General features: G+C 36.9%; 1 protein-coding gene and 1 long non-coding RNA gene across 2 annotated transcripts; both read left to right on the top strand.

Annotated features, from left to right (window-relative positions):
- The first annotated feature begins 650 nt into the window (after window positions 1-650).
- On the top strand, window positions 651-5,399 carry LOC132131601 (uncharacterized). The gene is made up of 3 exons (XR_009428900.1): window positions 651-966; window positions 1,392-1,658; window positions 4,601-5,399. It is a non-coding gene; the product is annotated as an uncharacterized LOC132131601 (long non-coding RNA).
- A 627-nt stretch (window positions 5,400-6,026) lies between these two features.
- Window positions 6,027-16,067, top strand: ptprc (protein tyrosine phosphatase receptor type C). Its single transcript, XM_059543398.1, has 26 exons — window positions 6,027-6,262; window positions 6,584-6,778; window positions 7,206-7,310; window positions 7,438-7,572; window positions 7,971-8,117; window positions 8,237-8,383; window positions 9,056-9,267; window positions 9,383-9,443; window positions 10,337-10,439; window positions 10,539-10,570; window positions 10,659-10,762; window positions 10,842-10,932; window positions 11,032-11,099; window positions 11,254-11,290; window positions 11,496-11,593; window positions 11,801-11,926; window positions 12,065-12,222; window positions 12,531-12,666; window positions 13,254-13,400; window positions 13,521-13,611; window positions 13,735-13,865; window positions 14,034-14,168; window positions 14,267-14,389; window positions 14,484-14,650; window positions 14,734-14,869; window positions 15,215-16,067. Exons 1-26 carry the CDS (start codon window positions 6,046-6,048, stop codon window positions 15,494-15,496), a joined length of 3,384 nt encoding a protein of 1,127 aa, XP_059399381.1. The 5' UTR covers window positions 6,027-6,045; the 3' UTR covers window positions 15,497-16,067.
- The last annotated feature ends 5,683 nt before the right edge of the window (window positions 16,068-21,750 follow it).

The following is a 21,750-nucleotide window of genomic DNA, read 5'->3' as shown; positions in this document are numbered from 1 at the left end:
AGTGCTAAATGCCAATAACAATTAATATAGCCACATAATAATGCATAGTTAAAACAGTCTTATAAAAAAATATATAATAAATAAATAAACCACAAGAATACCTTGACTCAAAAGCCATTGACTCTCTGCTGATTAAAGGTTCAGTTATATAATGTAATTCTGATGAAGGTAATTAATATGGATTTATCTCACACTTTCCACAGATGCAGGAAATAATGGTGCTGGTAAGTGTCACTCTATTTGTGTTATGCTGTTCCTGATTTGAACATATCGATCAGAAAAAAAATGTTTAGACCTATATTTAAATATGAAAAAAAAAAATCTCACAAATATCAAACCATATTTAATTTATAGTTAACCTAAAACATAGTGCATACAATCAAACCTTATGGTATTTTGGTGCAAATTCATCTGTAATTAAACATTGCTAATGGTAATGCTCATAAAATATTTAAATGTTTATTGTTAAATTCTTACTATTAATTATTAGTAACTTGATATGCTTAGATATTGTTTCATGGTGTCCATCCATCGTTACAGTCACTCATTCAAAGCCCTTACCTTCCACCAATGCATCAAATACACCTGCAAAAACCACCACCAAAGGTAAAGCTGACATCAAACACACACTCCTGCATTATTACTCTCTCACACTCTGACCTCCAGCATCCCATCATTCAGTGCTACGAGCACAACATCACTGAGCTATTTATTTCATCTGATGTCATTTTATTTTATTTTAAGCATGTGAGAGACCCAAGCAAACAGTTTTACATATTTGTCATTATATCTAAGTTGACATCTGTCTTAGGAAATGCTACAAAAACAGACGCCTCTCTTCCAGTCACTGCACCACAAAACATTTCAACCACACAGTCAGCAGCTACATCAGGTAATGATGCTCTCAGGTTACTCGTAGGTGAATGTAGCAGGTGTGCCAGTAGTCTTCAAATAAACGTATATCCCGTCCTGGACTAAACCTTTTTACAGTCTTGTTTAAAAATGTGGCAATTTTGTAGAAATGTACTTCTACATCCCATAAAGTTATTGTTGACATCAAAGGTCAAGCACCCTCACTTTATGCTATTTTAGTGTAAATTTGTAATTGTGTAATTTACCATGGCTAATGCTAATATTAGTCCAATATTTAATATGTTTGTAAAGTATATAAAGTGATGCTCAATATAATATACTGCACTATCACCAGGTCGAGGTAATGATTTGCGGTCACACTTTATATTAGCAGGCCTTAACGTCGATGTACTTACATTTTAGTTAATCATTTGATGCAGTGCACTTATTGTTTACATACAGTACATGGTTTACTTATATTTAAAGGTATATGCATATAATTACATTAATACATTTCTGTAATTACCTTAAAATTACAGTGAAACTTGTTCCTAAGCTGATCCATATCCCACCTCAACAACAGCAAAAGTGTTTTGCAATACAATATAAGCACAATAAGTACATTGAACCTAATAATTATTGTTTTTTTTTTCAAATATAAAGTGGGACCAGATACTGCAAACATTTCATTTGATCAAATAACCATTATCTTTTAGGAAACAGTTCTGAATGTAAAAACCCAAACTGCACATCAATCTCACCCACACGCACCTCCTCACAACAACAAATCACCAGCACCACTGCAGGTAACAGTGTGTTTAACATGTTTTTATTTACCAATATGGAATTTTCTTCTTTCTAAGCATCTTAAAAAAACCTAGATCCTGTGCTAAAATAACAATTTATTTATGTTACTATTTTGTATGAAATGTGATTTTAATAATGTCTGTTGTTCTGTTGTAACCCTTTTTCTTTGGTCTTTTTGTGATAGTTTTCTTAATTGTTTTTCTTTCTTTATTTTATTTTAGTTTGTAGATGAAGAGTTAGAACATTCTATCAACAGCACAGGTTTTTAGTAGCTTGTAGGTAAATAGATGTACTGTAGGTCATCTTAAGCTATAAAACATATTAGTTCCCTTTTAGTTGGTCACTCTCGACGCCATGTCGGTGACCAACGAAAATGGGATATCGCTACGATAGACCAATCTACTTAGAGTGTAAACTAAACGAGCCAATGCACATTGGTATGCAATTATTGCATCCAGATGCTGCTGATCACAGTGTAAGTATAAGTATTGCTGCTGCCACGATCTCAGGCTCATTCTGGTGCTCGACAGACGAGAACCACTTACGGCAGTAGCGCGGGTGGTTTGAGGATTACAGTGGTGGCAAACCTCGCAGAGAACCAACCCTCTGGGGACCATCACTCCTCTTGCACCTCCGATCCAGTGGAGCAACCCACGGAATGCGCTGGGCCCTCTTTAAAGAGTGTACCAGCGGTATCCAGTTGGCCTCCCCCTGACCAGATGTTGATCTCAGCATCAGAGGGCGAGCTGTCCGGTGACGATTCGGCCGCGCTGCTGCCCTCCGGAGCGGTGGCAAAGCCAGAGTCAGATCCAGAGATGGCAGCTATGCTTTCCCGGGCTGCCGAGATGGTAGGGCTCAAGTGGAATCCTCCACCGTGTCCCGAGCCATCCAGGCTGGATAATTGGTTTCTTGGGGCAGCCCGCGCTGGTTCTCAGTGCCCCGCCCTAGTGGCGGAAGTGCATGATGAGCTCACCAAGTCGTGGAAGGCAACTTTTACTGCCAAAAACCGGCCGATGAGTTCCTCCTCCCTCACCACTCTCATTGGCAGTGCAGCGAAGGGGTATTTGGCAACTCCGCTGGTGGAGCGCGCGGTAGCGATGCAATTGTGTCCTTAGTCCGCCTCCTGGCATGGAGAGACAGTACTGCCTACCCGGCCTGTAGGCATTCATCAGGTCTAACCGGCTATGCCTTTGCAGTTTACGGGGAAGCTGCTTCCACCTTACATGCCATGCCGTTATTGCAGTTGCACCAGGCTCAGGCACTGAAGGACCTGCACGAGGGTGGTCACGATCCAGCAGTTCTGGAAGAACTCCGAACCACCACTGACCTTGCGCTTTGAACGACGAAGGTCACCGCGAGTTCGCTGGGTCGTGCGATGTCCACATTAGTGGTCCAGGAGCACCATCTCTGGCCAAGTTGTTCTACTCCCTGACCGAGGGAACTCTCATCACGGACGCACTGGCACACAGCTGGCCACGGGGCCTATGCAAGTATGCGTTTCCCCCAGTGAGCCTTCTCGCACAGACACTGTGCAAAGTCAGGGAGGACGAGGAGCAAGTCTTGCTAGTGGCGCCGTATTGGCCCACTCGGACCTGGTTCCCTGAACTAGTGCTCCTCGCAACAGCCCCTCCTTGTCCAATTCCTCTGAGGAAGGATCTACTGACTGGTGTTTTACACCATTTGGCACCCGCATCTAGACTTTTAGAAACTCCATGTCTGGTCCCTGGACGGGACGCAGAGATTCTAGGTGACCTACCTCAGGAGGTAGTGAACACCATCACTTCTGCAAGAGCACCATCTACGAGACATGCTTACACCTTGAAGTGGAGCCTGTTCATTGAGTGGTGTTCTTCTCGGCGAGAAGACCCCCAAAGATGCCAGATTGCGGTCGTGCTTTCCTTTCTGCAGCAAGGGCTGGAGCGAAGGCTGTCTCCCTCAACCCTCAAAGTCCAGGTTGCTGCTATAGCTGCATACCATGACACCATGAATGGGAAGTCTTTGGGTAAGCATTACCTCATCATCAGGTTCCTTAGAGTGGCCAGGAGTTTAAATCCTTCCCGGCCCCCCTCTATACCCGGGGTTTTTAACAGTATTTGCTCCCGAGACCTCCTTCGGGAAGGATGTATCTTCCACAACGTCCCTGTTCCAAGCTGAACAGGTATGTTTTCCCAGTGTTATCCAATCTCACCCAGTTAGATAGTGCTTTGACTATGTTGAGTGGAACTACTTGTTCCGAGCCCCGGTCTACACCTAATAGGGGTGCAGGCGGCTCACACAGGGCACTGAAAGGGACAGCACCCATGGCATTTTGGTAGGGATCCCATTTTTGTCGGTCACCAACGTGACGTCGAGAGTGACCGACTGAAAGGGAACGTCTCGGTTACGTATGGTAACCCTCATTCCCTGAAGGAGCGAACGGGGACGCCACGTCCCGTCGCCACGATTGCTGTACCGCCGCTGAGCTGCCGGGTCTCCGGCTTGGGTCCTCAGCCAAAACCTGGTATGCATTGCACCTGATGTCTTCTTATACTCACGCTGTTATCAATGGCAGCTGGATGCAATAATTGCATGGCAATGTGCATTGGCTCGTTTAGTTTACATCATTAATCATAGCATCATTACTTCTGCTATTACTTCAGAGTATTTGTTGAGATAGCTGTTACAATATTTAACATGTTTCAGCAGTTTTTAGTCATCACCCTTTGAACCACATGTCTGCTCTGACAGCAGAAAAACAGTGCTAAATGCCAATAACCATTAATATAGCCACATAATAATGCATAGTTAAAACAGCAAATTCTTATAAAAAAAGTGCGGGTGGTAAGTGTCACTCTATTTGTGTTCTGCTGTTCCTGATTTGAACATATGTTTCAGTAAATATATATCAATGAAAACTTGATATGTTTACATATTTCTTCATGCTGTCTATCCATCATTACAGACCCTCAAACAAATCTCTCCACTCCCACCACTTCACCAAACACATCTGCAGATACCTCTGGAGGTAAAAATCAAACACACTCCTGCATTATTATACTCTCACACACAATCTCTCACACTCTGACCTCCAGCATCCCATCATGCAGTGCTACGAGCACAACATCACTGAGCTATTTATTTCATCTGATGTCATTTTATTTTATTTTAAGCATGTGAGAGACCCAAGCAAACAGTTTTACATATTTGTCATTATATCTAAGTTGACATCTGTCTTAGGAAATGCTACAAAAACAGACACCTCTCTTCCAGTCACTGCACCACAAAACATTTCAACCACACAGTCAGCAGCTACATCAGGTAATGATGCTCTCAGGTTACTCGTAGGTGAATGTAGCAGGTGTGCCAGTAGTCTTCAAATAAACGTATATCCCGTCCTGGACTAAACCTTTTTACAGTCTTGTTTAAAAATGTGGCAATTTTGTAGAAATGTACTTCTACATCCCATAAAGTTATTGTTGACATCAAAGGTCAAGCACCCTCACTTTATGCTATTTTAGTGTAAATTTGTAATTGTGTAATTTACCATGGCTAATGCTAATATTAGTCCAATATTTAATATGTTTGTAAAGTATATAAAGTGATGCTCAATATAATATACTGCACTATCACCAGGTCGAGGTAATGATTTGCGGTCACATTTTATATTAGCAGGCCTTAACGTCGATGTACTTACATTTTAGTTAATCATTTGATGCAGTGCACTTATTGTGTACATACACGTTTTTACATTGTAATCATATTTTTTAAAATACCTGTATTTAAATGCATCTCTAATTAATTTCTGTAATTACATTTATAGTTACTTTGTTGACCTATCCCTTACACATTAACACACCCTTAAACCTACCCATACCACCAAACCTTTCCCTAAACTTACACATATCCCACCTCAGTAGCAGCAAAAGTGTTTTACAATAATATTTGAACACAGTAAGTACATTGTGCTTGAAATGCGTTATTGATTCATCAGTTGAGCTTTGCAGTAAATCTGTATTCTGGTCAGTCATGTTTAACTCCTCAATTGTCAAGTCGCAACTCAACCAGGTGAAAGGAAAGACACCACCTCACCTCCAAACACCACCATCACACTTCTCACCTCCACGCACCCCAGCCCAAGCTTACACACATTCACCAACATCACTGGTAACACACACTGTTTGTGCTTTCTGAACTAATGATTCAAGTTTATTGGGATGAAAAATGCTTGATTTATGGCTATTAACATTTTTACATGTTCTTTTCTCAGGTTCCAAAAAAATCTCATGTGAGTATGTTTATTGGGCCTGTTACATGAAGTCAGCTTTAGTTGTTTTGTTCATGAAATAGTTTTGTTTTTATGAATTTGTGTATGTTCATATGCACTTTCACACAGGTCGATATAGCCTTATGAAGAGTGTGAACAAAACAACAATCCATATCAAATACTCTGAGAACCAAACATACACAATCAGGATAAAGGAGAAGCAGAATGAGATCCGTGTCATACAAATATTGAACCAAACTCCCTTTGATATACTGTTTGATGGGTTAAAACCATGCACTGTGTACAACGTCAGTGTAGATGACTGCAAATCCAATGGAAGCAAGTCTTTTATTTCTAGTGGTAAGTTTTACCCAGGCAGAATACTATTGCATGAATTAGAACATATTAAACTAGACTCAGATGGGACATACTTTACAGTGACATCAAATAGTATTTAGTCACACTCAAAAATGTCCAGTTTGTTTACACTTAACAGTTTGATATTTTGTTACATAGTGCAATGATATTAATTTTTAAAAGGCATTTCTAAGTGTCCAAATACTGTTTGGGGACTTATATTATTTCTTGTGATAACAATTCATTTATGTCAGACTATTGAACTGTCTATTTGTATTATGTTTCTGAATAGATATTATGTTATGTCTCTTAATTTTTGTACAGAAAATGGAGAAACGGTTCCAAAAACTGTTGTGAAGAGTGTGGCAGAGAATAAAGTGTGTTTGGAAGGACACTTCACTGGTATTAAATGGAATCTGACTGAATGTGTTAAAATAACTGAGCACAACTCTTGCGCATCCAAACACAGCATTAAACTGGAGCAGTGTACCTACACAATGAATGTTGAATTGCCCCCAGGTTGGTGTTTAATAAACTAAACAGATGTATTGTTATTCAATTTAGTTTTCAATGGGAAAACATGCTGAATGTTTACTACTATTTAAACACAAATGTCTGTTGAATAATGTTTAATTATTTACCACAATCACACACTCAATCATGCTGTTAAATTGGCAATTTTTGGTCACAACACACAGGATTTTAATTGTATTAATTGTACATTTATATACATATATAAACAGAGCAGTTATATATGAATGTTATGCTGTTTTGATGTTACTGGAATTTTAATTCTGCAACCTCTGCTACCTTAATTCAAATTCATTGTAGTTTTTCCTGGAGTGAAGTCAGTTATGGTGTCCTGGCGTTTGTTGGAATTGTGTATGTATGCTTTGATCTGAGAAGACTGGCCTGTATTTTTAGCAAATGAATGTTTCTGTTTCAGTCAAACCTAAAATACGGTTCAATGCAACTATTCCCTCCAAGTTTGAATGGACTAATAAACCAGAAAAATGTAACTCTACGCTTAAAGTCAGTTGCATCCGTGACAGTAAGTAATGCAAATGTTTCAATGGCACTGTAAATTTATTTTTATTTTAAATTAAATGTTTTTATTATAATCAAAAATACATTGATTAAACAGATGTTGAATGAGTTTTGTCTTCTTTCTTTGACAGAATTGGAAAAAACTTATTATTATTTAAATGACAGTGTGTCATTATTACCCCAAAAAATTTACAGCTGCACTGGGGAATACCCTTATGAGAAGCAACCTATTAAGAGTGATCCTCTCTCCATTGAAATAACATGTGGTGAGTTGCTAATTAAAAAGTCAGGACCAAGTTCTTCCCGTTCTTTCTCACATCTGGGAATATTTATCAATAATGTCATGATTCACCATAGTTTTATACATTATACTTTCCGTTTACAATACAGTGGCCCTATTTAGACACTTAGACCATAAAATATATATGAATGTCTGTACATTGCCTTGTATAAGTAAAATATTGTTGGACTTTTAATAAAAGTTGGCTGTCTATTGATAATTTGTATTAAGCAAAATAACATTTAGACATTCTGTATTGAGTGAGACTGAGCAATACAATTACTCACATAAGGCCACTGTGTTTGTGCGTTTTGAGTGTCTATGAATTGTAAAGCTTTGTTTTGCAATGTTTGTGATTTTCTTTTTTTATCCCCTCTCTTACAGATTTGGGAAAGAATGCCAATTTTACGAGTATATTGGACCGCTCCATTAATATATCCTGGAATGCACCTGAAGATGATAACTGCTCAAATATTATTTGGAACCATTATTTAGTCACTTGCAAACCTAAAGATGAAAGATCAACACAAGGTATCAGTTGTTCACATTTTCATATTTTATTTATAAATGCCAAAGACTCTGTAGACTTTTAAGATGTTAGTAGGGGTAGTAGATATTTCATATTCAGGTATGTTTTTTCTTTTCACCAGGGACTTGTGAATCTGAAAAGGGGGACAGCACTCGTTGCACTATTGGATTTTTACACCCATTTACCATCTATACATGTGTAATTACTGCAAATCATGAAGATCATCAGTACACCATTTTCTCCAAAACTGTAAAAACATCGTCTGCCAGTAAGTGTTTTAATATCTTTGTTTGTGTGTGTGGTCCTAGTATTGTTATGGGGACCAAAAGTCCCCACAGTAATTTTTGATCTTGTGGGTACATTTTTGGTCCCCATGAAGATCAAGTTTATAAATCATGCAATTATTTTTTTTTTATGTAAAAATGCAGAATGTTTATGTGAGGGGTAAGTTTAGGTGTAGGGTTATTGCAAGGGGATATGAAAATACAGTGTGTACAGTAGAAAAACCATCACACCTATTGAATGTCCTCATAAAACATGGACACCAGTGTGTGTGTGTGTGTGTGTGTGTGTGTGTTTGTTTGTGCAATTGTGTGTGCATTATTTAATCTGCATTTAGCCAGAAAAATAAGACTTTTAACTGTTCCATGTCTACAAAAGAAAATTCTTCTCATTGATAGTTTTCATTTGTGGCAGTTTCTTTAAAATGAAGAGATATTTTGTCATTATCCCTTGGGAATATTTTTTCTCCTTTTTCAAGAAATCTATAATGTACTGTATACTGTTAACAGTTTAGTATTTACAGCTAATAATCATTTTATTGCTGAATTTGTAACATTTTAAAAATGTAAATGCTAAAGGTATTTAAATGTCTAAATCTTTTGTCTAAGATTTTATGTCTAAATGTATAAAATTATTTTTTTCTCGGTCTTTTTAACAGATCCCATATTAAAACCAATTACAGTACAAAAGACTTCTCACAATTCTGTTCAAATAAAATGCTATGATATCATAAATGACTGGAATGGAGACCCTGACGTTTTTGGAGCCGTAATCAAATACAATGGACATCCTATAAAGTATGCTGAAAAAACAGATTCTTGCCTGTTTTCATTCTCAGATCTTCACTACCTTACCACCTATGATATTGAGGTATTTATATCTGACTTAATATCTTGCTAAAGAGTCATGTGTTACAAAATGCATATGATGTATATGATTGCAATGTTTTCTTTAGTTTTTTCACGTACACAATTTTTCCTTTCAGGTTAATGCCACAAATAAACAAAGAAATGTGACTGTCGTACATAAAACCTTTACTACTAACTGTAAGAACAATTTTTTCTTATTGTATTTTGTCAAAGTTTTGCATTTTATTTTTACTGAAAAATAAAATCTGTTTTTCAATAGTGTTACATTATGATTAGAATCAAACCTGAACAAGATGCAACAAAAAAAATATTTGGTGTCTTTAGAGTTTATCATTTATTTCAATCATCTGTTTTTCATATAATTATACAAATTTAATCTACACTTCAGTTATTAACTGCAAGAGAACAAAAATGAACAGAAATAAACTGTTATATTACATACTGAGTACCAATACATGACATTGGTCCTAAATAAATGATAAACCCTAACCCCCCCCCCCCCCCCCCCCCCTCCTCTATGTGTGTGTGTGTGTGTGTGTGCAAAAATATGTAAAAACAAATATATATATATATATATATATATATATATATATCAATTAAAAAACAATCATAAATACTCCAAAAACCACACAAATGTTGAGTAAAAACATTAATAAACAGAATAAAATTACATTTGTTTAAAGAATATACATTATTTTGTTACAAGATTACATTTCGTTGCCTGGGTTCTCCAGAATCCCCAAAGACCATGAGTGTACACCCCAAACAAAGACCTTACAGGTGCACTCAGTAATTGATAATGCCAAAATCAGCAGACATCTTGAACTTATTATTACTTTTATAAGCGAACCTGCAATGACATGGAGATATGTGAGCAATATTCAGCTTGGCCACGTGATCTCAAAATTGTAACATGCTTTGAAGCAAAATTGTTTAGTTAAAACTTTTTTAATGAGGAAAAAAAATGTACTAATTGCACTTTTAAATGTCCATTAGATTTAGCAAATATTCAAAATACTGTAAACCTTTTATTCAGTCTAATGTAATCTGCTAATATGTTCCTTGCTCAGACAACGACAAGGCTGTCATTGGATTCCTGGTTTTCCTGATTATTGTGACATCAATTGCTCTGTTCTTGGTGCTGTTCAAATTGTACCTTCTCAAAAGAAAGCGGTGAGTGTCACAGTTTCTCCCAGCTGCCCTCTGACCTCTGTTATCACAATACATTTATTAAATATTCATCTATGTGTCTGATGGGCTTTCTCACCACAGGAATGCTGAAGATGAACAGATTCTCCTTACACGTATGTTATTCGCTCCTATCAGGCAGTTCAGTGTATTTTGAAGGTAAACTGATTTCAGAAGAATTATTTGTTGTTTTCTGTCCTCCAGCTGCACCCCTGCGCAGAGTTGAGCCCATCCCTGCTGCCGGTTTAGTGGAGGCGTACAAGAACAAGATCGCTGATGAGGGCCGTCTGTTTATGGATGAGTTTCAGGTGATTCTCTTGTCTATACCAAACAACATTTACTGTTTTAATATAATGAGAAATACATTCAGATTCTGCTTCTCCTCAGAGCATTCCCCGGATTTTCTCCAATTACACCATTAAAGAAGCGAAGAAACAGGACAACCAGTACAAGAACCGCTACGTTGACATTCTGCCCTGTAAATATCACTCCAGTTTATACAGAAATCAGTTTACCCACAATTCCTTGTGTAGTTTTCACATATCAAGCATTGATTGTTATGTGCATGAATTCGCAGATGATTATAATCGGGTAACTCTCTCAACCGGAGGTGAAGACAACTACATCAATGCCAGCTTTATCGAGGTTCTGGTCATATATACTCTATCTATCATGTTTGTTTTGTTATTTTAATGTAATTTTATTCAAATTAATTGAATTCAATTAATTCATCTAATTATATTATATAATTTTATTTTTATATATATATTTTTAAACATGTACTCTTTTACCCATACAGGGATATCGAGAGGCAAAGAAATACATTGCAGCCCAAGGTAAAAATCCTCTGCATGGTTATGATTCTAAACTGTGATTGGCTAAGACACATTTAAAGCAGCCAATGAGGGCACATTCTTTGACCCCACATTCTATATGACTGTTGCCTGACAAGAATTGTTTACACCAACAATTAAGATTATTCAAAGTGGCAATGAACTGAGTTTTGAAGATTTCAGTTTTATTGTTGGACATGTTTTCCAGGACCCAAGGATGAGACGGTGGTTGATTTCTGGCGGATGGTTTGGGAGCAAAAGTCATCCATTATTGTCATGGTCACTCGTTGTGAGGAAGGAAACAAGGTAAGAGGTTCTGCTTGGTCCAGTGCTCTTCTACAATTATTTATATACTAGTATGTTATATATTTATAGTGTTTATTTATTTATTCATTCAGCTTTTGGGGGGAATTTTTTTGTTTAATTAAGCTTTAAACTTAATTTAATTTTATGATTGATTTTCTTTCCTCGTTGTGACTTATTTCCACTGAGTGCTGCTGTTTGTCCTCTCAGATCAAATGCGCTCAGTACTGGCCATCTCCGGACAGAGAGGCTGAGATCTTTGATGAATTCGTAGTGCAACTCCGATCTGAGGAACACTGCCCTGATTACATTATTCGCCGTCTGATCCTGACCAATGTACGTGTGTGCAGCCTGCTCTTTCTTATGTGCTTCATTCAGACGGGTTTAACTCAGTGTGTGTGTGTGTGTGTGTGTGTGTGTGTGTGTGTGTGTGTGTGTGTGTGTGTGTGTGTGTGTGTGTGTGTGTGTGTACAGAAGCAAGAGAAGGCGTCAGAAAGAGAGGTCACTCATATCCAGTTCATCAGCTGGCCGGACCATGGTGTGCCAGGAGACCCCAGCCTGCTTCTGAAGCTCAGGAGAAGAGTCAACTCCTTCAAGAACTTCTTCAGTGGCCCGGTGGTGGTCCACTGCAGGTAAGACAGGACTATTATAGGAGATTATTACATATACATTTGTGACCCTGTCTCTCAAATCCAGGCTAAACTCTCAAAATCTAATTATGATATAAAAAGCATCAAAGTTTGATTTCAACCATTTATTTCCCTATGATTTAAATCTTTGACATGGCCTTACTCGATAATAAAGATATAAAGGTTATTTTCACATGTGTTCTTTACAACTTTATTAAGGATGGGTTTTCACAAGCAGGGTCAGATTTGATATGTAAAGGTTCGTTTGGAGTGGATAAAGCTGAATGTGAATGTTGTCGAATCCTCTATAGTGCAGGGGTCGGCCGCACAGGAACATATATGGGCATTGATGCAATGATTGAATCTCTTGAGGCAGAAGGCAGAGTGGACATCTATGGATTCGTAGCAAAACTACGTCGCCAGCGTTGCCTCATGGTTCAAGTGGAGGTGATTTGATTTTATTCACTGATTTATTGGTCATAAATTTGGTACGTCACTCCAAATTTAACGTAGGCATTATTAAAAGCATTATTTAAAAAAAACAAATTGGTCTATATGTTATACTCGAATCGTTTTCTAAATATTTTAAATATAATTGATAATGCAAATAATTCTGTTAACTATTTAACAATTTATTTAACAATTTATTTTGGAGTCATTTGTTTAATTAAAAATTAGAAGTCAATTGTTCATTGATTTATTGTCATTTAACATTCATACATCATTTTTTAAAATGTCAATATGAAATAGTAATTTAATTGTCAAACATTTTGTAATATTTAAAACTGTAATATTTTTACATTTACAATTTGCATGTATATAAATGTAAATGAAACCTATGTATGTGAAAATAAATATTTTCTTTAAATTTTAAATATATATTTTTGCTTTAATATTGAGCTAAATATGCAAAAAATAATATTTTAATGTATATTTAAAATTGACATTTTAATAGAAGATTCATATATATTTTTTTAAGTGTTGAGAAAGATCTGTTAATGCATATTAAACCGTGTGGTTGTCGATCGTGACAGACCCAGTACATACTGATCCACACGGCTCTGATCGAGTACAATCAGTTTGGAGATACAGAGATCTCTCTGTCTGAATTCCACTCCGTGCTCAACACCCTCAGGCAGAAAAACGACAGTAACAATAGTTTGCTTGAACTGGAGTTCCAGGTTTGTCCTCCATCTCTGACTTTCAGCTGATTGCTTATTATTAGGACACTGCAGTTTTCCTGTACTGTGTGTATCTGACTGTTAATGCAGCATGTTTTCCTCTTGCCTTCCTTTACAAAGAAACTCCCTAAATTTAAAAAATGGAGAACAATTAACACGGGAAGCAGTGAGGAGAACAAGAAGAAAAACCGCGACTCAGCTGTTATCCCATGTCGGTTAATATTAATCTGCAGATCTTGGTTTCAAATTCATGCTACAGAATTATACAGTGTTTAATATATAGACAAACATGTATTTATTCATTATGAGTTACCAGTGAGCATTTCTGTTCCAGACGACTTTAACAGAGTCATATTTAGACTGGACATTGAGGGCAACCAGACCAGTGACCCCGAGGATGAGGACGAGTATACATCAGACGAGGAAGATGAATCAGACGAATACATCAACGCCTCATACATTGATGTACAAAACTTTGTTTTCTTGAATTTTATTATTATTACAGTTAATAGAGTGAATGAGAAATTGTTTAATTGTCATGAAAGTAATTGGGGGATAAAATCCTAAAATAAACTTTACAAGCAAGTGATAGGAATATTTAAATCAAATATGCTTGTTATTGTTTTTTAACAGGGCTACTGGTGTAATAAGAGTCTGATCGCAGCACAGGGGCCTTTACCAAACACCGTGGAAGAGTTTCTGCTCATGCTGTACCAGCAACAAACTAAAACACTGGTCATGCTCACAGACTGCCAAGAGGACGGCAAGGTACGACCTCCCACAATAACACATAGAGAGAGAGAGAGAGAGAGAGAGAGAGCATTTAACTGAGGACAGGTTTTCAGGCCATATCTGCATTTTTTCAGGACTTCTGTTTCCAGTATTGGGGAGATGAAAAGAAAACGTATGGAGACATGGAAATTGAGGTAAAAAAGACCGAAAGCTTCCCAACGTACGTGAGACGGCATCTGGAGATACAGTCCTCGAAGGTAACCAGAGTCAGTTCTTCTCCTCAGCATGAATATCTGTGATGTGATTAACTGCAGATGATGTTTTCTGAATCCATCTTGACTCCTGTAACAGAAGAAAGAGGTCCTGGAGATGGATCAGTACCAGTTCGTGAAATGGAAAGGCTGTGAGCTTCCAGAAGACGCTCAGGAGTTGATAGAGATGGTACGGATCATCCGAGAGAACGGCAAATACGACAACAGCAAGATGAACCGGAATGTGCCCATAGTGGTGCACTGCCAGTAAGTGCATCGGTTTTCTTTCCCTGATGGAGACGGGTGGATGAATGGTCGGATTTTTAAACATCCGTGAACTTCAATTTCAGCAACGGCTCGTCCCGTACCGGAATCTTCTGTGCCTTGTGGAATCTCCTGGACAGCGCCTACACGGAGAAGCTGGTGGACGTCTTACAAGTGGTCAAAAACTTGCGCAAGATGAGACAGGGGATAGTGGAAACAATCGTAAGATCTTGCTTTGTTCAATAGGTCTTAGTCGGGTTAGATGCCATACTGAATTCAACACGAATGAAAACAAGTCTGTAAGGGATAGATTAGCAGTTTTACAATGGCACACACTGTAAATTTTCACATTTTTCAACGTTTTTGTCAACTGCAAATTACATCATCTGAAAAATCGGTTTGTTTGATAATCTTGCGTGAAATTTTTGTGCGTAAAAGTGGCTTTAAAGACGTTTTAACCCTAATTAAGTGTCGTTTGCAAATGTATATCACATAAATGTAAATTAACAAACTAGGCTATATTACTCATTAAAATCCTTAAGTAGCTTACTTCTGAACTCCCCACAGGAGCAGTATCAGTTCCTCTACGCGGCTCTAGAGGGCGCTTTCCCGGTGCAGAACGGTGCCGTGAAGACGCCCCCCGCGAAGGACACCGCGCAGGTCATCAACGAAACGACGGCGCTCCTCACCGAGCCCAACAGCACTTCCGGTGCTGACCAGAAGGAGGCGGGAGAGAGCAGTGAGCGGGAGGCCAAGGAGAGCAGCACTGCTGAGGCTCCACCAGCAGAGGGAGACCGAGAGAAACCCTCACCCGAGGCCCAGACCAACGGCCCTGCTGGAGACGATTAAGACTTTTGGGGCTAAAAGTTTTTTTTGCTATTTTGACACCAAGTGTCAAGGAAAAAGAGATTTTTATTACATGTTTTACATTTGAGGTTTACTGTACATTGGATGTTAGATCAGCGTTTGTTTTTGGTTTTGTTTGGAGAATTCGGGTTAGGATCGCACTGATCTGTTCAAACATTTGTTTCACCCTCAGGTTTCGGTTTTCTGTAAAATGATGCTGTTCGTTTGCGTACTGATCATGTTTATTCACGTGTAAAGGTTTGCTTTATGATTTGTTTTTTTAGTCTATCGAATTGCGTTTTGAATGTATTGTAAAATAAGACCTTACCAACGATATTTCTGTTTTGTAAACTGTATTAGAGAACAATGTTATTGCTTCTAAATTATAGTTTCTGAAATGTTTGATGGAATTGAGGGCCTTTACGTTCAAGAACAACCAAAAAAAAGGGCAAAGATGACTTTGCACTACAGGGCTGTCATCAAACTATCCCCCCAGCCTTTCGCTGAATACTTATTTCATTTTATGCAGGTGTAACTTAACAAAGAAGAATAAAGGGTGGCTTGAACAATACAACTGTTGTGTTTTACCTCACTAAAACAGGTGAAGCGAACACGAGCAAAAGCTGATCCAGGCCAGACCCTTCTTAACCCGTCTGTGTCCTCGTCAGGTGCAAGAGCCTGGCCTAGAACATGCAAATAATGGAAAACAGCAGAATGTAACAAGCATTTGTAATACAAACATTAGCCACAAGAGGGCGCCTGCTAACAAAAAAAGAATACAGACAACCATCGAGCCTGTGTGGTGTTTTTTTTATTCTTTTTGTATGAATAATAGCTATACATTTTGAATAAAAAATGTGTGGTATTGGTATTTTGTGATAATAGACTGGTATAAGGAAATTATTTCAGTTATTGTCACTATAGATATGTAATAATATAGCTACAATTCTACATATATTTGTAAATGCATAAATGCAAGCTTTATTTCATTTTACATTTGTATGAAAATATTGTATACAATTATATTTATGTCTATGTGTGTGTGTGTGCACACACACAAATTCTACATTCTAAAACAAAACCTCAAATATAGCATCTTTTATATATAGCAAGTGTCAGGAGGGGGGAAAATGTCAGAAGCTGCTTTAATGACATAAATCATGGTTTGCTGACTGAGGGCTCCAAAAAAACTATTTCTGAACTATTTTTCATTTTCCCCTTTAAGTCAGTAAAAGAAAATGGGAGACCCAGCAGTGATTCAGGACAGAAATAATTGTCTTCTCATAACACAGTGGAATAAATGTATTAATTAATGAAGAATAATTATATATATATATAAGAAGAAGAATTTAAAGCTCACAATCTTTCTATTTGTTGTTGTTGTTTTTTGCTTAACCACCATATTAAAGAAATATAAACCTTAAAATGATCAAATTATATCTGCATCTATTTTGACCTTTTAACGATAAATGTGTAATTGCTAAAGCTATCCTTGTAATGAAATGTTTGGCATCTTGAGGTGAACGCAAGCAGCTTTTATGGTATGGGTCAAAGAGGGAAATTCCCTTTAAATAAATCATCAGTGAATCTGCAGCAGCATTTGCATTCAGCTGTCACAAGTAACTCCACCCAGCCATGCAATTATCATACCATCTTTCCTGCAACATTTGTGACGGATGTTTCCCTTTCAACCTACTGTTGTGTATGTTTGTGGAAGTATCAGAATCAGGCCTCATTTCTCTACTGTATGTTGATTAGGTTATATATGTAACTGCCCTTATACACTCTATAATTAGTGTGTTGCTCTTTGACGGGTTTCGCCTCTGAGCACTTCAAGCTCACTAAATATAGCAAATGAATTCAGAGATGTTCAAATGTTCACTGCGGTTACACGTTATGCATGTTAACATGCTATTGGCCTTCCTGCATATCTGTAATTGGCAGAAAATGCATGAAATGGGCGCGGGACGTTATATTTATATTTAACGCATTTAGCAGATGCTTTTATCCACAGCCACTTACAGATTCTCAGACTAGAAGCCAGAAACCTCCATACATTTATAATACAAGAGTTTTGTTTTAAATGGACAGAAAATGTGTAAATTTTTAAACTGTACACTACATGAGATTTTTTTTGTCTATAATCTCAGTCTTAAAATCATTATAATATTTATGCTTTTTTAATTTAAGTGTATTATTTTTGTATTCGCGTAGAAGAAAAATATTAGTAACTTTATTTTAAGGTGTCCTTGTTACACGTGACAAACTTACTTTTAGAATAATTATTAACTAATCACTAATTAATTCTGCATAACTACATGCAACTAACCCTAAGCCTAACCCTAACCGAAGTACATGTAGTTAATTAATATTACTCAGTACTTAAATGTATGTGTAAATGTCAAAGAACACCTTAAAATACAGTGTAACCCAAATATTCATTTAGAAACAAAAGTTTGCTTTGCCTTGCTTTTATGTTTATTTTATTTATTTATTTTACTTTTGGCTTTTAAGCACTTTTCTAATTATTACAATATTTTTAAAAGAAAACTTAGATGTTATTTATGTCGTTTTTTGTTATTATTAAAATACAGCACTAGTGCTAATTTCAAAGATATTTGTATTCAAACAAAGATATCTGTTTTCTAAATAATCCCCAGTCTGCAATTGGTCGCAAAATATCCTCAGACTCATGCTATTGGCAGAGAGCTACAATATCTGTCAGATAGTCTGACATTTTATGTGTGTTATTCCAAAAATAATCACTTAAACCAGCCTAAGACATGTATTATACTCTTTGGACAAATCAAAGATTCATTCATTGACTGATCTATGACTAATAAATGTCCCGCTTGGTTTGAGACATTGAGACCAGGCCTCAGGTGACGCTTTGAGGCTCTGCACTTATACCTCATGTTACATTCGGATGAATCAAGCGCCCCGAGAAGGCAGTGTGGCTCTGTTTTCATTGAGAGACGGCATGATGGAGCTTGCTGTATGTTTTGGAGTTTAAGAGCGAGGTGTGCACGTGACCGCCCGAGACGGCCCAGCCCCAGACTGAGTATTCTAATGCAAACAAGGTCTCTCAGCACACAAAGAGGCTACATATCTCATACAAAAGATGTGTTGAGCCCGGACACAACCCAAACAGTGTTCAATGTCGTCATACAGTCATGTTTTGTCTCTCTCCCTCGGTCTTTACGAGTCTTGAGTGGTACAGGCCTGGAACAATGAGGAATTCACACACTGGGGGTGCATTTTTTATCTTTTTGGGTCACAGTTGGTATGATGTGTGAATTCAAGATGAAGTTTTCAACATCTTTTCATGTTTGTTTGAATTTGATGCAATTTGAAGTTGTATTAGCTATTTATACACCTGGAAATGCATCAATACCATTTATACAAAGAGCTAAATCTAATTTTTATTTTGCATTTGTTACATACAACATTTGTTTTTTTGGACATATTTGTTTTGGTAGTGACATGCAAATATCATGGTAAATCATGGTTGGACTGGCCATTGGGCATACCGGGCATTTGCCCGGTGGGCCGACGTGCTTTTTGGGCCGATATCTCATACTCATACTTTTTTTTTTTAAACGGCCCATAAAATTTGTACATCGGCGGCCCATTCGTTTTGTTTTGTTTCGCTTAATTGGCGGCGCTGGGTTTGTGCCGGTGTAATGCATTGGTCAAAGTCAGTGTTAGTTTTTTTTTCTGACAGACCAGCCCATGAAACACGTAGATCAGCGGCCCATTGGCTCTTTTCTTGATTGACACTGGGCTGGCCCAATCACAACTTTAAACGAGTGAGCGAGCGGCAGCAGTGTCAGTGTGTATCTGTAAAAAAAAGATGGAGAAGAAACGCAAGGAATGTGCAGATAAATAGCGTGAAAAAATAGAACCAGGCCCTTAAAGCAGACACTGTAAACTGTGTCAAAATATATGTTTTCTGACCTTCATCAGCTCCTGTGGCAGATGATGATAGTGAGGACGGAGAGAGATGAGAAAGTGTAGAGCCAGCGGTAAGCATAACTACTTTCAAAACACTTAGGCCATGTCATGAGTGTAGATTATTTCCACATCTGCATAGTTGACGATTACCGCAATTCACTAGAAATTTAATAAGAGGCGTTTGTAAACCATGTTTTCCGCCAAAATAAAAGCTTGATGCAGTTTGCGTCAAAATAAAAGATCATGTGCTTATCTCTTTCAAGTATAGAAATTGGTACAACTAATTAAGAAAGTTTCCTTTATTTTTTTGTGCATTTGTTTTACAAAATATGGCTATTACTGTCATTGCATTAATATTATAACTATTATTATGTATAGGTGTAATGTAAATAGACACTGTAACTAAAAGAGGTTTGAATTTTTCTCTGTTTAATTTGCACACTGAATATGGGTTGGAGCTTTTAATTTTGAACTCTCAAAGTGCATCAGATTAATGAATTTAACATTAAAATGCACAAAATTTTAAAATGCACAAAATATAAAATTTTGACTTATTTCATCTGTTAACTCTCACTCATTCCTATACTTACTCATTACATGGCATTAGTGGTTTTAATGAATAGGAGTTGGTATGCATATAATTAAGCGCGTGCAAAGATGGGTGGTGTTTATGATCATATAGTGGGCCGGTCTGGGCAAAAATGCCCGGGCCGATTTTTTGTCCCAGTCCAGCCCTGTGGTAAATTAATATGGCAACCTTTCCTATATATAAAAGTATTATGGTAAAATATGTACCATGGAAAGAGCATGGAATTTTGATTAAGTAAAATGGAGTACTGTGATAAAAATACCATGGTACATGAATATAACATTTAGTTTGTATAAAAGTACTGTAGTATCATTTTTTATAAAATATGGCCACATAAACATGGTTTCCGTATCAAGCAGTTAAATCATAGTAATTTGACATAAACCACAATGCTGAAATTGATGTATGGTAAAATCATGGTGACAGCTATTTATTTGTTTGTTTTCTTTTTGGACACAATAACATGGAAAAGGCATTATTTTTTTGACCTATTTTGTTTTGTGGCACTGTGAAGTATCATGTAAACATTTACAATGACTGACAGCCGTTTTTATTTACTTTTTATTTTTATTTTTTTATTTAAATAAATAAATGAATATTTATAATTTATAATTGTATTCTATTATTTATCAATACAATTATTTTTTTGGAGATATTTTGGACAAGTACTTTCCATAGATTATGTTCTTACATTTTTTTTAAATTATTTGCTTATATATATATATATATATATATATATATATATATATATATATATATATATATATATATATATATACATATTCACATAGTGTTCATATTATAATGAAAATAAGCAAGAAAGAAAATAAGCAAGATACTACACATACATAATGTAATTATTCTGTAAAGGTAAATAAACAAACATAATAAACAAATAAACATATGTCAAATAATAATAATAACAACAACAACAATAATAATTAAACTCAAATAATTAATACAAATAGAATTACAATTGTTTACAATAATAAAATCAATAATAACTATCATTAGTATTAGTGTTATTATTGCATGAGACGGTCATGCATGATGTAAAGACATGTGCTACTTCATAATGTAATCATTTTTGTTATATTCTGGCCCTTACAGTCTGTATACAAGACTGTTTGAATTGAGTGTGGCTCACAGGACACGGCGGCTGTAAATGATACATGTGCTGGACTGATTCGTGATTGTATGTGTAGTGAAAGGGTGTGCCTGGCAGGGCCACTGTCCCAAATAATTGTGATGCTCTATTGCATGGCTCATTGTTGCGAGATAACACAGCGCTGGGACGACAGACGCTTCTGCCCCCGCCCCCTGAAACACCAATCAGATTCCCAGTTTCCAGCATATAATTCTCCATGTAGGGGCCATTTATGAGGCATTATGGGAGCACTTTAAAATCTCATTAGACGGGACAGCTGCACTTCGATACTGCATGCTGCTTTAGCCATTTCTATTATTGCTGCTGGGGATAGTGCTACCCCCTCGGTTTTGAGATGAGCCCCATTTTTGGAGCTTAAATAGAGCTAATTGTAAGCTAAGTCAAGCCTTTACAGGCGGCATGATAGAGAGTAAAAACTGTAATGCTGGAGGCAGGAACAAGGCAGTCAAAAATGATTTATTTAAGTGTTTGTGCATGTACAGTACGCATGTGGGGACAAGATGGGAAAATGTATTACTAAATTCATCAGGAGCATATAAATAAACA

The sequence above is a fragment of the Carassius carassius genome, chromosome 48, assembly GCF_963082965.1.
Source record: "Carassius carassius chromosome 48, fCarCar2.1, whole genome shotgun sequence".
NCBI lineage: Eukaryota > Metazoa > Chordata > Actinopteri > Cypriniformes > Cyprinidae > Carassius > Carassius carassius.
The sequence above is the reverse complement of the archived record's forward strand: the minus strand, read 5'-3'. Positions and strand labels throughout refer to the sequence as shown.